At 43.0% G+C, this 18,203-nt stretch overlaps 1 protein-coding gene across 1 annotated transcript in view; it reads left to right on the top strand.

Annotated features, from left to right (window-relative positions):
* The first annotated feature begins 415 nt into the window (after window positions 1–415).
* Window positions 416–18,203, top strand: part of SYT10 (synaptotagmin 10) — a 99,914-nt gene continuing 82,126 nt past the window's right edge. The window contains exon 1 of the mRNA XM_089671703.1: window positions 416–1,801. Within this exon, the coding sequence (XP_089527829.1) occupies window positions 1,660–1,801 (142 nt within the window). The 5' untranslated portion in view covers window positions 416–1,659. The remainder of the gene's footprint in view (window positions 1,802–18,203) is intronic.

Here is an 18,203-nt window from a genome sequence, read left to right as displayed (position 1 = left end):
TGCCATCCCTGATACCCTCCTGCAGCCTGTGCCGTCCCTGATACCCTCCTGCAGCCTGTGCCATCCCTGATACCCTCCTGCAGCCTGTGCCATCCCTGATACCCTAATCCTGGATACTCTCCTGGAGCCTGTACCGTCCCTGATAACCTCCTGCAGCCTGTGCCATCCCTGAAACCCTCCTGCAGCCTGTGCCATCCCTGATACCCTCCTGCAGTCTGTGCCATCCCTGATACCCTCCTGCAGCCTGTGCCATCCCTGATACCCTCCTGCAGCCTGTGCCATCCCTGATACCCTCATGCAGCCTGTGCCATCCCTGATACCCTCCTGCAGCCTGTGCCATCCCTGATACCCTCCTGCAGCCTGTGCCATCCCTGATACCCTGGTCCCGGATACCCTCCTGGAGCCTGTGCCGTCCCTGATACCCTCCTGCAACCTGTACCATCCCTGATACTCTTGTCCCTGATACCGTCCTGCAGCCTGTGCCGTCCCTGATACCCTCCTGGAGCATGTACCATTCCTGATACCCTCATGCAACTTGCACCAACCCTGATGCCCTCATTGAGCCTGTACCATCTCTGATACTCTCCTGCCACTTGCACCCTCCTTAATACCCTCTGCAAACAACCGAAGGCTCTGATCCCCTCCTGGAGCCAGTTACATGGGCTGCAAGCTCCAGTCTCTCCATTCTGCTCTGCTTCTGAAGTCTGACATTCATCTCTGCTGCCTGTGTGAGTTCCAGTTCAGATTCTCTGATGTGGGGTTGCCCAGTTCTGACCCAAATCACTTTCAAGGCTCAGAGTGCCAGTCTGTGTTTTTCATCAAAGCTCCAAAGCTAGCAGCAGCTCGCATCAATTTCCAAGCCAGTCCTTATCCAGTCCTAAGTCCAGAACCAGCACTGACCCACTCCTGCAGCCAGAACCAAGTCTGACCCAATTCTGCAGTAAGCTCTAGCTCTGACCCACTTCTACGGACAGAACAAACTGTGACCTACTCCCGCAGTCGGAACCAAGCCTGATCTACATCTGCGGTCACTGTCAGCTTGTTTCTCTCTGCTGCTGCAACAGGTCCTGAGCCCCAGTCTCAGCAGCTAAGACTTACTTCTGCAGCCATCGCCTCCCCTGAGCCGCTCCTGCAGCCACAAGCAGTTGGGTTTATACTTCAGCAACAGGTCTCGTTTCTCTCTGCGATCCACTCTGACATCCAGGAGCAGCCAGGAGGTCCATTCTTCTGATTCTACTCAGCCCAGACTCTGGACACCGATCTGCCGGATTGTCATCCACTCTCGGAGCCAGTACCGGTTCTGTGCACCAGTCTGACCCACAGTGCCCACCTGTGATCTTCTGCAAGCTGCTGGCACCTGTCTCCCAGACTCTGAGCCCTTTTTCCAGGCAGTGCCAGCTGTGCCCCTCTCCCCTGCGGGCAGTGCTATTCTTGCGAGGCTCCCTCCCGGCATCCAGTGCCATCTGTGACAGTCTGTGTGCCAGTCTCCGCATTTTATTCTGTGTCGGCTGAAAGCAACAGTTTCTCCTGGAAGAAGACCCAGTGCCCTTCGGCTACCCTCTCCAGGCTGCATCCCGCATGCTGCCGGTGGGTTTCCACTCGTGTCCGGGACGGTGGATGACCATGACATAGAGCCCCGGGGTGCCAGGCACTTTGGAGATGAGTTTCCATAAAGAGGACGGTGTGAGCTTGTGCCAGAAAGCGCTGCAGATCGTGTCGGAGCTATGCCTGGGAGGCCAGGTGGAATGGGATAAGTGCACTGGAATCTTCCCCTCCACCAACCATGGAGCAGGCAGCACAGGTAGGTGACCCAACTGTTAAACCTGGGGTAGATCCTTGTTCTTCACTGTGCACTCAACACTCACCCCACTGCTAATTTGGGGAACCCTCTGCCCTTTACTGTGTACCCAAAACTAAGGGAAAAATCTCTCCTTCACTGTGTGCCCAACACCCCAAACCTGAGGGAGACCCAATCCCTTCATTGTGTACCCAACATTGACCTGACTGCTGAGCCTGGGGGAGACACCTGCTCCTCACTGTGTACCCAACACTTATATAAAACCTGAGGGAGACTCATGTCCTTCACTCTAAACCCATCACTGACCTCACTGCTGAGCCCGGGGAAGACACCTGCTCTTCACTGTGTACCCAACACTCACCTAAAACCTGAGGGAGACTCATGTCCTTCACTCTAAAACCCACACTGACCTTACTGCTGAGCCCGGGGAAGACACCTGCTCCTCACTGTGTACCCAACACTCACCTAAAACCTGAGGGAGACTCATGTCCTTCACTCTAAACCCCACACTGACCTCACTGCTGAGCCCGGGGAAGGTATCTGCTCCTCACTGTGTACCCAACACTCACCTAAAACCTGAGGGAGACTCATGTCCTTCACTCTAAACCCCACACTGACCTCACTGCTGAGCCCCGGGAAGACACCTGCTCTTCACTGTGTACCCAACACTTACCTAAAACCTGAGAGAGACTCATGTCCTTCACTGTACACCCCACACTGAACCTACTGCCAAGCCTGGGAAAGACCCCTGCCCTTCATTGTGTACCCAAACTGGACCCCACTGCTAAGCCCAAGGGAGACCCCAGTGTACCCAGAAATGGAATCCAGTTTCCACATCCCCACCCAGCCACCACCCTTGTTTCTCCAGTTGTAGGATTATAATTCCCTGCATGCCTTGTAGCCAGGGAATGCTGGAACATTTAGTTTATTCTCAGGTTGAGAGTTAGATGTTGCCTTTAGATTAATATTTACCTTTTTCGAATCTCTTCTCTAACACTACTAGTATCTGACTCCACAAACTTTAACCCCAAAATTCTGGTACCCCCTACATTATTTAATACTAGTCTCTGAAAACTCTAAACTCGATGCCTTGTTGTGTGATGGCCATCACACCCCAAAACCTTATCACCAATTTTCTGACCCCCCCAAGATAACAGCAATACTACTTCCTGATAGCAGAATCTCTTAAACTTTAAAATCTGGCTCCAAGTTTATTCCACCTGTTGTTCCCTTTAATTTTGTATCCCTACGTTATTTTATCCCAGTGTCCTCTATCACAGATCTTATTTTACCCCAATGTATGCGTATTAGCTGCCAGTTGCACACCAAGAATGTAACTCATACCACTGGATCACCAATATCAAAATTCCTAGACAATCCATGGACACTATGGTAACTTTCTTTCTCCAAAACCTACATATACCCTATCCCCTAACCCCCATACTTTAGTGGGGATAGGGAGAAGCCTTTTTGTTCAACCCCACCCACTTACCTCTCCACCTCCAACCTCTCCACCAAGCCAAAATCAACATTTAAAACACTCTCTTCTCACAAATGGAAAGACTGAGATCATTCTGTTTTTCTTGTTTTCAAGGAAAGCTCTCTTTCCAGAAGCAAAGTGATTCTAGCATTGCTGGGAAACTGATTGACAAAAACTGGAAAAAGTGGAGTTGCTGCCAATAGCAGTCATTTAGGTTTTACATTTAATTTTACGGAAAAATTAAAAAATAATTCTGATTGGCTGCTTTGAATAACAGCCATCTTTAGTTTTAATTTTATTTTTGTACCAGTTTTTATGAATCTGTCCCTAAGAACACCCAATACATGTTTAGCTTGGGGGTAGAGGAGGTGGTAGGTTTCCCAACATGGTGAAAATCCTCCGCAACTGATCATTCCCTTTTCTATAGAGGGAAGGGAACTATTTCTTGCCTAAAGGAATGGTAGAGATGTCCATTAGTAGGCAGTCTTAGATTTTCTATTGTATCCTAGGATGCATACTCCCCATTTCTTAATTAACCCTTCCACCTAACCAGACTGATCCCAACACCCCTCCCCCTTCCCCAATACCACCTTCTTGATCTATCTTCATCCATCCCTTGGTTCCCTCTTCTCTCCAAGCTCCCAGTTCCTCCATCCTGGGTGTCTTTGCTGGATGCTGTGTGGTCCCTGTCATCCTCAGTCAACAGAGACTGGAGGAGTCTGCGATCTGGATTAATAAAGCTGCAGACTGTGTGGGCGTCAAGACAGTTCAACTTTCTCCCCTTCCACATCCGAGGAATCTCCTGAAAGGAAATTATTTCACCTGATATGTCAAGGGCTGAGCGTGCTTTGCTTTGCTGATGGAGCAGAGCGTTTTACCCCTAGAATACCCATCACCACGGTTTTACACTACTGTGTACCTATGTATGTATATATGTAACACCCCCAGCATTATGCTACTGCGTACCCCCCAAAAGTATACACAGCCACAATATAACACTTCTCTGTATCCCAAAACATGTCACTTAGGGTCAAATTTATAAAGCAATATATGTGACATTCACCTAACATTCACTGCAGGTGAAGCTTCCTGCTGCATATGTCCTAAATCAATGTGCTTGATTCACCTGCAGTGAATGATCACTGAATGTCACGTCCACTGCTTTATAAATATACCCCTTAATGTTACACTGCAAATTATTCCAATAATCTACTGCTTTGTATTTAAAGAAGTACAAATCACCCCAATATTACATTCATGCTAATCACTGGACTGTACAAATCACCCCAATATTACATTAATGCTAATCACTGGACTGTACAAATCACCCCAATATTACATTAATGCTAATCACTGGACCGTACACATCACCCCAATATTACATTAATGCTAATCACTGGACCGTACAAATCACCCCAATATTACATTAATGCTAATCACTGGACCGTACAAATCACCCCAATATTACATTAATGCTAATCACTGGACCGTACAAATCACCCCAATATTACATTAATGCTAATCACTGGACCGTACAAATCACCCCAATATTACATTAATGCTAATCACTGGGCTGTACAAATCACCCCAATATTACATTAATGCTAATCACTGGGCTGTACAAATCACCCCAATATTACATTAATGCTAATCACTGGACTGTACAAATCACCCCAATATTAAATTAATGCTAATCACTGGACCGTACAAATCACCCCAATGTTACATTAATGCTAATCACTGGACCGTACAAATCACCCCAATATTACATTAATGCTAATCACTGGACCGTACAAATCACCCCAATATTACATTAATGCTAATCACTGGACTGTACAAATCACCCCAATATTACATTAATGCTAATCACTGGACTGTACAAATCACCCCAATATTACATTAATGCTAATCACTGGACTGTACAAATCACCCCAATATTACATTAATGCTAATCACTGGACCGTACAAATCACCCCAAGATTACATTCATGCTAATCACTGGACCGTACAAATCACCCCAATATTACATTCATGCTAATCACTGGACTGTACAAATCACCCCAATATTACATTCATGCTAATCACTGGACTGTACAAATCACCCCAATATTACATTAATGCTAATCACTGGACCGTACAAATCACCCCAATATTACATTAATGCTAATCACTGGACTGTACAAATCACACCAATATTACACCGATTGTTCCCGATGGAAAGACTCATCATCACAATATTACACAGCTTGTACTTTCTGAACGTACTAAACACCCCCATATTTTTCTGCTTGTTCTCACTGAATTCACCTTCACCCAAAAATTACATTCTTTGCAAACCCAATATTCTACTACCTATACTGTCCGAATAGAGTGCACCTATCACATAAATATTAATTACTCCGTACCCCCTGAATATACCCATCACCCCATTGTGTGCTATTATAATGCCAATATGAATCCTTGGTAATGTAACTCTGCTTTGCTTCCTATCATACCTCCACTTTCTGCTCCTATAATGTGCTTCTGCAAGAATATTACACTGACAGTAGCCCCATCATAAGAATGTCATGTTAAATGTGTTGCCTGCTATAGGGAGATGAAAAACATATGGATGCTAAAGGCCATTGAATGTCAGCCGTAGGACAACATCTACAGCATGTGGGGTCTCAAAATTGCAGGTCATATTATTCCTTTGGGACCAGATTTAATATGTATTACTTGCCACTGCAATACATCAAACTGAACACTTACTGCCCTGTTTTCATGGTCAGGAAGCCCTGTATAAGACAAATATTGGGGGCCTTTGGATTATAGCACGCGGCACTGGATGAATGCTTCTCCTATGTAATTATGTTGTGTTTACAGATTTTCTGTTTCATGAGAACACTTGTTGCTTTGTAGACTGAGTCATCTTTTCTGCAGTCTTTGCTGTGCAGTGTACATTGCCAGGACTGATCACAAGTGACCTTCTTGTCCACTCCTCCGGCACTATAGAGGTTTGCAGTCACCAAAGCCTGTTTTATGAATGGAAGGCAGAGAGAGAGTCAATGTAACAATGGAATGTACCTTGTTCTTTCACTGGAGCAGAGGCTGTGTAGGAGTCTGCCAGTATCCATTCATACTCCAGGCTCTCTTCTCCTAGTACAGGTTAGAGAAGGAAAAGACTTCCTTTTTGCTTTAAGGTCTTGGTTTTCAGCCTAGGACTGTCATATATTGTTCATGGTAAAGTAGATGTAATCTCTAACTGAAATCCTTAATTTTGTTACAGCATTGTGTATCAAAACCAATCACCATGTGCTTTAAATAATAAACTGTTTTTACCTTTTCTGATCCTGAAAACAGAAAATGGTAACTTTTTGATATACATGGGATTACTTACTAAAGCTGGAGCGTGCAAAATCTGGTGCAGCTCTGCACAGAAACCAATCAGCTTCCAGGTTTAAGGCCTCATGCACACAGGGCATTTTGCAGCCACTTTTAGGGGCATCAGGCATTTTTATACAGCTTCCAAACGCCATTCCATATTATCTTATGTGTCCATGCACACATAGAAGTTTAGAAACTTTTAGTGGCAGGGGCTTTTAGGAGCTGTTAAAAAACCCCACTGCCAGTCAGTGGTGTATGTTGTTTTTGTTCTGCCCTAGGCCCAAGCGCTTGACACCTGTAAATGTGTCTAAATGCTTGTAAAAGCATTAGACACTTTTACAAGCATCAGGAGCTTTTTCTGCCAAAACACTGCTGCCAAGAGAAGGAGCATTTTTAAAAGGTCCTGTGTGCATGAGGCCTTAGACTGGCCATACATTATACAATTTTCTGTTCAATTTCTGCCCGATTTCCTTTAGATTTACCTTCAATTATGTAGTGCAAAGGCCTGCCTTATTGGATACAATTGAAAGTGCTGTTCAGGTTTGACCTCATATTATATGGTTTTTGGTAAATCTAAAGCAAAATTCTCAAGAAAATTGTATAATGTATGGCCAGCCTTATGCTGGCCATACACTATACAATTTTCTGTCCAATTTCCTTTAGATTGACCTTCAACTATGTAGTGCAAGAGCCTGCCTTATTGGATATAACTCAAAGTGTTGTTAGGTTTGACCTCCTATTATATGGTTTTTGGTATCTAAACCAAAAATCTCAAGAAAATTGTATAATGTATGGCCAGCCTTATTGTCAAAGCTTAATTGAACAAGCTGAAGCTAGAAGCTGATTGGATACCATGCACAGCTGTACCAGATTTTGAGTACACTAGTTTTAGTAAATTCCCCCACAGTATCTACTTAGAATTGACACTATGGTTGCAAAAAAATAAATAATGATCCCTACAAAAGAAGAGGTATAATACTTAGTTACGTACAAGAAAGAGTTTGATCAGCTGACCCTAAGCTTACTCATCTTACTCCTACTTACTCATGAGCTTCCTCTTGTTACATATCTGGTGGGCACAATCCACATGCACCATAGCGTGAACCATCTATCTGACTTGCAGAGATGATCAGCACTTCCAAGGTAAGAGCTCGATGCACGGCTATAGTGAGTCCATTAAAAGCAATGTATTTTGGTGCAAAAAAATGCATATTACAGTCATGGCCTTTCAACCCACCAATGAGTCAAAATATACCCCGTTTTTAAAGGTTAAAGAAAGACTTGCATTTACTTTCATCCTGGAAGTGCTAATCATCTTTGCAAGTTTGATTTTATTTTTGGTAAGGAGACTCCTCATTTCACTATGCTAAAGCTTTATGGTGACTGATGCATATTCAGCATCAACTCACTTTTGGGTGTTTTCGGACTCTGCATGTTCTGCTGTATGTTCTGCTGTATGTTCTGCCTTCCTCCCCCAGCCCTTACATCATTCTTGTTTCCATATGTAGCACTACACCCTTGAGAGCAGCTGGCTTTGGGTCCCTCTTTGTTTCCTGCACAGCCAGGCAACATGCATTATCCACTTGTATCCAGGCACAGGAAACAGGCCATGGGCTTGATTTTGAAGTTTTATTAGGAAATATAACTTTTATAGGGTAAAGAGGTTATGGGATGCCCAACCTGATTGCAGAATACCAGTTGAGGACAATTTCCTTCTCATGACTACTGCAGAAATGGCAGGAACTTAACTGTGTTCCAGCCAGAACTATGACAGTGTTTAGCAAAGTAAGCTCTGAGTCCCCTTGAAATCATTTTTAGCAAAGTCCCAACTTGTAGGAGCTCTAAGCCCCTAAGTGAACAAAATACCAGCCCACCTGGTTACAGTATCTGAATCCAGGACAAAAGATTGGGTAGGCAATGAACTGTCCCCTGAAGACTTGCCAAGAACTTGTATCCAGCAGACATCTCCCTTATAGGCCCTGGGGTTGTAGCAGTGCTCATGCTGTCCTTGTCCTGCAGCTGTGGATAGAACTACTTTCAGGCCTTCTAGCTGGGCTGGTTCCTCTCCAAGCTATGCAGGCTGTCCTTCCTGGCAGATTGCAGGACAGCGGAGCTCTCTTTCAGCTCTCCTCTTTCTTCCTTCAACTTCTAGCCTCCAACCAGGAGGTAGACCCCCCCCCTTCTCCAATCCCCCCTCCCATGCTACACAGCAGCACCTCTCAGTACTCCATGTTCCACCTAACTCTCCTGTTTCACTGGTCTGAATCAGTTTTAGTCTAGGTTCACACCTATGCATTTTCCGTTGTGTTTTGCAGAAATGCACAGCAGTCCATTTAACATGATTTTCTATGGGACTGATTCACATCTCTGCGTTTTCACCCGATGTGTTTTTTGGAAAGGATCAGGGACTTTTTTAATCACTTCTTGTCCACCCTATAGCAGAAATACCACTACAGGGTGGCACGGGTGCATCTCCGGGTAGGGGGTGTGCGCGTGTGATTACTCGCCCAGTGATTTCCAACAATCTTTAACGAGGGGAAGAACTGTTTTGTTTACTAACAGTTCTCCTCCCTGTGAGCTCGGGCACACTGCTTTGGATGGCTGTGCACAGCACAGCCAACGAAAGCAGTGTGCTTACAGTGAAGCACACTGACACGGCTCCCTATGGAAAACACTCCCAGCACACGGTTAACCCTTTGATCACCCCAGATGTTAACTCCTTCCTGCCCAGTGTCATTAGTACAGTGTCAATGCTTTTTATTAGCACTGATCACTGTATTGTGTCAGTGACACAAAGTCAGTTCCTCCCAGTGTCAGAATGTCCTCCGCAGTCATGCTATAAGTTGCTGATCACCACCATTACTAGTAAAAATAATTAAAAAAATTCCAGTATCTATATCGCCAGTTGTAAACGCTAAAACTTTCACATAAACCAATTAATTTATATGTATTGGGATTTTTTTTAGCAAAGACATGTAGCAGAATACATTTTGGCCTAAATTTATGACAAAATTTGATTTTTTAAATTTTTTTACTGGACATGTTAAATAGCAAAATGTCAAAAATATAGTTTTTTTCTCAAAATTGTCTGTCTTTTTTTTATAGCACAAAATATAAAAAATGCACAGTCGATCAAATACCACTGAAAGAAAGCTCAATTTATGGGGAAAAAGGATGTAAATTTCATGTGAAGTGTTGCATGACCGCGCAATTGTCAGTTAAAGAAATGCAGCGTCGTAGCCAGGGGCGGACTGACAACTCATGGGGCCCCCGGCAATAGGGGATCATGGGGCCCCTGTGTCCTTGCCCAAACTTAAAAAAGCCTATGAAAAAGGTAACAGGGGCATCTCATGGGACCCCCTACTTACCCCGGGCCCTCGGACAGTGCCCGAGTTTCCAAATGGTCAGTCCGCCCTGGTCGTAGCGCAAAAAATGGCCTGGTCAGGAAGGGGGGTAAATCCTCAGGAGGGCAAGTGGTTAAACACAAAACGTTGCATTTTTGGTTCTATAGATTTCAATGGTGACACTGCAGAAAAGCATGTAGTGTATTTTTTCACATGTTTTTGACACGTTTTTCAAGCGTTTTTGATGCATTTTCCGTTTTAATTTGCTCAGCAACAAGTTGGGAAAAAAAAAGAAGCAAAACCTAGCCTTGGAATAATTTCACAATGTTAAATAAGCATATATGAAATGACTGTATAAAGATAGAACAAAAAAGTGGCCAATCCATCTATAGAAAAAAACTGCCTCATAGGTGTACAGTGCCTTATGGCAACAGTTGATGGTCAGTTGTTGTTGTGTTTCAGAACATTCTGGCCATTGGAGCTCCCAGGTGGTAAGATTACTACTCTACATAGTAACTGCTATTTTGACAAAACAGGTACACTTTAACAGAGAACATCAGAATATACTGTATCAAATCATGCCATATTGTAACTTTAATGTATTCTATCAATAACTGCTAAACTGATTACATGGGAGGTTTTTGCATCTCTACAGCAATAGTTCTACAATCATTTGAAATTCAAATTATGTTGTATTTGATTATCTTGGCTGGGTAGAAGGGATTACACAGAGAGGTGTTCTAAATAGGATTGATTTAAATTCATATGGTAGTTAATCCTTGCATGTGAAACATGCTGGTTTTACTTAATAACAGCGCACAAAACTCAACAGTGACATGCAAAGTGTGGCATTGCTGTGGCTAAAGTGATAAACACCCCTCATCTGCCTTGGGTGCAAATTTCAATTCCTGCATGGAGTTTGTATCAATTGTCTGTACAGTATTTCCTGTATGGGCTTCCTGCAGGTTTACTTTCCCAATACAAAAAAAAATACTAGCAGGATCATTAGTATCTGAACAAAGTGACTCTGAATTCTGTATGGCAATAGTAGGGAGAATATAGGGGAATTGGATAATGTATATGGCTCTAGTGGTTTAATAGAACACTGCTAAAACTGTCTAAATGCACAAAGCAAAAAAAAAAACATACTGTACTTTACTGTCAGAATGATTAAAAAGGATTAATAGGTATTTTTATGATTTTTAATGGTTCTTTATCTACCTAACTATTGTCCATTTTAACAAAATTGTCAGTAGGGGGAGTTGTTGTTCTGAGTGGACCTTTAACCACTTGACCTCAGCATGGTTTTACCCCCTTCATGACCAGAGCATTTTTTTCTATTCAGCACTGTGCTCCTTCAACTGCCAATTGTTCAAACATGCAACACTGTATCCAATTGAAATTGGCAATTGCTCGGTCATGCAACACTGTATCCAGTTGAAATGTACATCCTTTTTTTAACACATATAGAGCTTTCTCTTGGTATTTGATCACCACTGGGTTTTTTAAAATTGTATCTTATATCAAATAATAAGACCAACATTTTGAAAAAGAAAAACAATGTTTTCTATGTTCTGTTATAAAACATTTCCAATAAAATCACATTTCTTTATAAATGTAGGCCAAAATGTATTCTGCTACGTCTTTGGTAAAAAAAAATCCTAATAAGTGTATATTTGTTGGTTTGTGGGAACGTTATATGATCTACAAACTATGCTACACTGTACTGAAATTTATGCAGCTATAGATGCTATACTTGTTATCAGCAACTTATAGTGTGACTGTGAGAGTGTGGAGGGCAATCTGGTACTAACAGACACTAGCTGGGAGGGACACTAGCTAACACTGACATCATTAGTGACACTAATACAGTGACCAATGATAATACTGTACACTGTACTAATAACACTGGCTGGGGTTAATTGTGCACCTAACAAGTGTAATATATGCTGCTTTTATTGAGAGATCTGGCTGCTTTTTCTAATTGAAGTCAGATTTGATTTCAGGGAGAAGGAGCCAGATCGCTGTCTGTGTACAGAGTTATGTATGTTTGTAAACACAGAACTCTGTGCTGTGATTGGCCAAAGCTGATCAACAGGTTTCAGATAAAATTATTGGCTGAAACCTGCTGACAAACACGTGCTGCATCCAGTTACAGCACAGGCCAGCAGGGGGTATGCACATGCGTGCCTCAAACCGGGAAGAAAGGGCGCAATGTACCGGTATGTCGCCTAGCCTGACTGTGCTGTGTAAATGTACTGTGGGCGGGTGACAAGCTGTAAACATCCTATTGAGTATCTGTCAGTCAAACTATCACAGCACTGAGCCTAGTAACTATCAGTCAAACGATCATAGAATTGCACTGAATAGCTGCAAGTCACACTATCACAGCATTGATAACTGAAAAATGCCCTGGAAAGGAAGAGGGTGTAACATGCTGGTATTAAGGTGGTTAAAGTAGATGTGAATGACATTTAGTCTGCTCAGAGTACATTTAAACAACTGAAATTTTTGAAAGTAAAATATCACAAAGAATTTCAATGACATTCTTTAGAATTCTGATGAGCCTCTATATGACCTCCATATGACAAATATTGGTATGGGTGACAAATTCATGTAACTGGTGTAGACAGGTACATGAATCTGGGGCATGTAGAGTGTGTGAAGATGCACTGAAGCCAGAATGTCCATATGGACAGCTGCCACATAGTGTAGTAGCTGAGGAGGTTTGAAGCTAGGGCTACTTGAAGCTTGTCCCCCAATCACAAGGAGGGTGCAGAACTGATGGGGAGCTAGTGTCTTAGCTTTCCCATAAAATTTCACTCACTGCCACATCACTGTTTGCTAGGAGGCTGTTGGCTGTGAAGCAGCATCCTTCACAACGTAAAAGGTCAGGAGTGGAGGGAGTAGCAGCAGCAAATATGCCACTCTCGCACACTGTGTACAGGGACAGGCATTCTGCCTGTCTCTGTATACCAATTTACAGTTGGTACTAAAGTGGAACAAAATCCATTGATTTACCATTTCCCACAACAGTTACATTCCAGGCATGCTGTGAATGATAAATGTCACAGTTGTGTGTACTTTCAACCAGTCTGTCAAGCCATCAAATGGCTGGTGTCAACTGATCACATGTGCAGCAGCATGGCAACTGCAGATCCAATAGAGGCTAATATGGCAGCTTTGTTAGGACAGGAGGGTTAAGTTCCATTTTAATTACCTCCAGTTTTGATATCTATGAACTGGAGGCAAAGTTACAGTTGAGTTAAGAACTACCTGAATCTGCCACCTGTATTAGTAAAGTTACCGAAACGGGCGTCACGTTTTTTTTTATCCCTCCGCAAATCATTTTTAAAGTCCATAGCGCCAGAAAAGTGTTAGTAGCGATTTATTGAACTTCCCCAACTGTTTTAACAATTTTTTCATCCTTTGTTACATCCCAAGGCTGCTGATTTCTCCTACAGCCTCTGTACAGCCAATTCTTGTCTACTTGCACTCCAGTTCAGGGGCGGACTGACAACTCATGGGGCCCCCGGGCAATAGGGGATCATGGGGCCCCTGTGTCCTTGCCCAAACTCAAAAAAGCCTATGAAAAAGGTACCAGGGGCATCTCATGGGGCCCCCTACTGACCCCGGGCCCTCGGGCAGTGCCTGAGTTTCCAAATGGTCAGTCTGCCCCTGCTCCAGTTGGTTTACTAATGGTGAAAACAGGGGACCCCTCTTGTGTGGTTAAACTATCACTGGAAACCTGTGTGATACAGTGACAATGTAGGAGAGAGATGGACAGATACTGGAAATTTCTCTCTGCAACACCTCCTGTTGAGTCATACCTATAGCTCTGCAATCAGCAAATCTCATGCTCCTTGCTAATAGGAGAGCTCTAGTTCTGATTCAGCAAGGGGCATGTTGGAACTCTGCAGGTAGACCACTGCTTCCACATAAAACAAAGGTCTTTTCTGCAGTTTGCTGACAGGGGACAGGCTTTTCTACTCAGTTTGAGGCTGTTTTCTATAGAAAATACACCAGTAAGAAATTGTACATAATTTGTTTTGATGCCGTTGAAAAGTATCAAGCAGATTTAAACTTAAAAATAAAGCCAAAGCAGTATTACACAATTATTTCAGAAGGATTTGTCAAAATCACTGTTTGCCTTTGATGCATTGCTTTGTTAGCTGGCCCTGCAGATTGGTGATGAAGAGATTTATTAGAGTTTTATCCATTCCGTGAAATTAGCATACAATGTACATGATTGATATGGAGAAATGCATTCATGTTTTTGTGGCTGCTATGGAAACAGAACTTGTTACTCTAACAGGCAGTTTTCATTGTCAATAAGTTGCTCTCAGCCCTGGGATTTTCCGCTAAATACAATTACCTCTCAAAACTTCCTCCCTTCAGAGTATTAATATGTTACGTAGGGGATGGTGTATATTGAAACAAGCTTACGACTCTATAACCAAAAGAGAACTTCCACCTTATACCACAGAAAATAAAATAAAGAATGAGTTCCATGTGTTTCATTCAGATATAAACTTTATCATCAAATGACCTAAGGGTTTTAACCAATGCAGAGGGGGCTTTAATGCGGTATGCCAACCATAGGATGGGAAAGAGTTAAGCTGGCCATACAATTATAAATTCTTAATAAACTGATTAAATTCATTTAGTGGGGAGCCCTGCCAGCCCCCTTCTCACCTCTGATTGGGAGCCAGGTGGAAAATAGTTGGCCGAAAAATGGCTGCATCTAGTCAGAATCAAACCCTCAGCTTTACATGATGGTGGCTGTCCTCTTCACTTTCCCATCAGGGACTCACCTACTGAAACATAGTACTTGGTATTTGTATACCATGTTCATGACAAAATAGCCAATGAAATCTTGCAACAGCATTCCCTCCCCTTCCTACCTCTCCTTTTTTTTCTTATTACTCCACCTTCTTACTGTTTCCTAATTCTGTAGATAATATTTTCTTGGCCACTGAAACTTTTAATATACTCTTACCCTGTGCATCACTGTCACAGTTTACAAGTGTAGCACCCTTCTAGGTAGGCTTATAGATAGGTTAGGTAAATTTAGGGTTTTTTTGGCTCCCTTGTATTCAGTGGAGTAGTTTGTGATTGCTTTGGGCTGTTCTAGGTTTCACTGGCTGCAGGTTTGACTGCTTCCCCCTGCTTTCTGGAGAGTTCTGGAATTTAGTGAGCTGGAAGAGGAAAATCCACAGTATGAATGTTTATGTGGTCTTAGTCAATCCCTGGGGGGGGGGGTGCCCAGGCTGAGGAGTACAGAAATAGTCAGGGACTTGGGGCAGCCCTCTTTTTGTCCAGGAAAATTTCCCAGCCTGAAAGGCTGCTGCCCTTCTGGGTAGTCCAGCCCTGGTTCTACATGTGCTCATCAAGGTCCCAACTATGCTAGAGCTGGGGGATTTCTTCTTTTGAAACTTGCTGAAACTGATTAAGGAATTCCACTGAGGATCTTGACTGGAAAGTTCACAGGAGAAATGTCTGGCAGGAGGCATCCAAGTATCCAGGAACATTGTGAGTACAGACTTATGTGTAGGATCCTAGTGAATGTGTGCTGCTACTATCCCTTGTGCTTCAGTGCCAAAGCTTGCTTGAATTTTGACATTTCCAATGTTGTCTCAGTGTTGCGCAATCCCTTAGTTGCTGCTAGGGGGACCGTATTAGGAGGCTTTGATAAAGTGATAAGGTTCTTGTGTTACTACATTGGGCTACTGGAGTTTCCCACAGCTCCTCTGCACCCCATCCAAGCTCAACCTTCAATAAAGCATCAAAGAGATACCACTAGACTGTTAATTGAGCTTGAAGAGTGACTGTTACTGTGTGCCTGCCTGTCGCTGCACTGGTTTGGAAAAAGAACCTGGGGCAAAACAGTGCCCTTTCTGGGATGAGCACTACATGAGCTAGTTTTATGAATCTCTCTTGCTCGGTAAGCCGTATATCCTGATTACGTTCTTTTTTTATACCCCCTAAGGGAGCCGCTAGAAGAATGCCCTAGGTTCTTTTCCCAGTAATTGCCCTGCAGCCAGGCACACGATCACAGTCACTCTTTGGTTCAATGAACAGTCCAGGGGTATTCTCTTTTTGGTGTGTTATTTTTGGGTAACTTGGATAGGGATTAAGAATTGAGTGAGATACTCCAAATCTTTAAAGGGATGGACTAAGTGTTGTAGCAGCAACTTGAGGAGATTAATCTTCCACTCTGGACACTCAAAGCAATGTCCTATTACTATGAATTAAATAGACTAAGCTCTTAAGGACATTGAACACTATGTCCCCATTATACACCGCTGACTCTCTAACACCAGAGGGGTGGCAACAGCACACAGTCTCTAGGATCTCTCACAACTGTCTGTACTTACAGATGTTTTCAGATGATTGGCTGCCTCCATCCAATGCCTTCCAGACACTCTCTCCTTGTGATTCCAGACCAAATCCACAGACAACAGGACCTCTCTGCCAGTTTCAACAATTTCCAGCAAAACCTGGCCCCCCAGCTTTCCCAGCTGGGACAGCAATGAACACCATGCACATGGCAGGTATGCCTAGAGGTTAATCAGCCCCCCTTTAGGCTGTGATCTCCTCCAGAGGGACAAGACAAATCTGTTTCAGGTCTCAAACTTTTTATACCCTTCCCCAGCAACCATCTGTGCATCTTTACACAGGTATTGGTTAAGACAGTATAAATATTCATGCTACTCATTGCCTTACTCCACATTTTTGTTCCAGAACCACCCAGAATCTAGATTGCAGGAGGAGTAACCAAACCTGCAGCCCGTGAAACACAGAACAGATCTAAAAAATCACAAACAGCCACACTGAGCCAAACTAAATTTGTCTTATAACAAGAACGCAGCTCCAATGGATACAGCAAGCCAGAATTAAAGTGGTATTAAACCCAGGACCCTACATTTACTATGTCTGGTCTCCCACAGTACACAGAACATGGAAGTGAAATTATTTTAGTAAATATAAACTGCTAAATACCTTTCTCATCAGCAGTTAGAGCGGTCTTGTGACTTCAGCAGAGCACTGGTTAAAGCTTGTAGGAGTTTTCATTCTGCTCAAGGAGGATGCAGCACCCCTAACCTCTGTCTGGTCAGTGCTGATCACATGCACTCTCCAAAGAAAAAAAAAACCTCTCTAGCAATACATACCAAACTGAGCATGTGCAGAGTTGAGGAGGGTGCTACATTTATTATGAGGTTTGAAAGCTGCAATCTTTACCATTGTGCCTATTCATGTTTATAATATTTGCTTATCCCAATCTACTTTAGTTGACAAAATGTTCCGCTGCATTTTGGATGTACATTTTTTTTCTAATTCTGCTAATAAACTCTTTTGTAAAAATTATCTTGTCAGAGCTTGGTGATCAAATGCAAAACTAAGTTGGCATCTGGAGCACATAGCAGAGTACACAATAGTCCTGTGTTGGACTATGGAAAAGTTTTTACACCAGTCTTTGTCAATTAGGTCCCATCCAGAGGTTATGATGGGCTCCTTGAGTAATAAGCAATTTCAGCCACAGATAAATAACCAATAACGCCAATGATCTGTTAAGCTATCAGTAAGAGTTGATTCTTCCTAAAGACTGCAATTTAAGGAGCATTCTTCCTATTGACCATTACACTAATGTGCCGTGAGCTGTAGATATAATAATTATTAGCAGGGGTTTCCTGAGCCCAGAAAGTTATTTCAAAAGTTCCTCCATGTTAATAAATTTGGGGAAAGCTGTCGTGCACAGATACATTGTGGACATGTGGAGACATCTAGGGGCATTGCAGCAGAATTCCACCAAGGAATACAAAGAGGTCCAAACACCTTGCTACACAGTGCTGATTGGATGTCTGTGGACATGTTTCTGGTTATTGTTTCATGTTTCTGTTTATGTCGGCACAACATGGATTGTGTTTCTGCTTAGGTTCTGCTTGTATTGTTACACAACTGCTATGTTGTCTCTGCTATGTGGACATCTAAACTACTGTCTGTGATTGCACTAAGTATGATTTGGTTCAATTCCTGTAAGTATGGTTATGATCTTACTGAAGGTATAATATTGTAAGTCTTAGTAAATTAGTTTGGTTTAGTACACTGTTGGATGGGGGAGTGGAAGAAGGTAGCTGGCTTAGGGGAAAAATATCTAAATGTGGCCCAGGTACTAATGTGTCATATGTGCAACCATCCAACCATCCACAGGAAG

Source organism: Staurois parvus, unplaced genomic scaffold, assembly GCF_062004578.1.
Source record: "Staurois parvus isolate SC_StPar_1 unplaced genomic scaffold, SC_StPar_1.0 ptg000114l, whole genome shotgun sequence".
NCBI lineage: Eukaryota > Metazoa > Chordata > Amphibia > Anura > Ranidae > Staurois > Staurois parvus.
The sequence above is the reverse complement of the archived record's forward strand: the minus strand, read 5'-3'. Positions and strand labels throughout refer to the sequence as shown.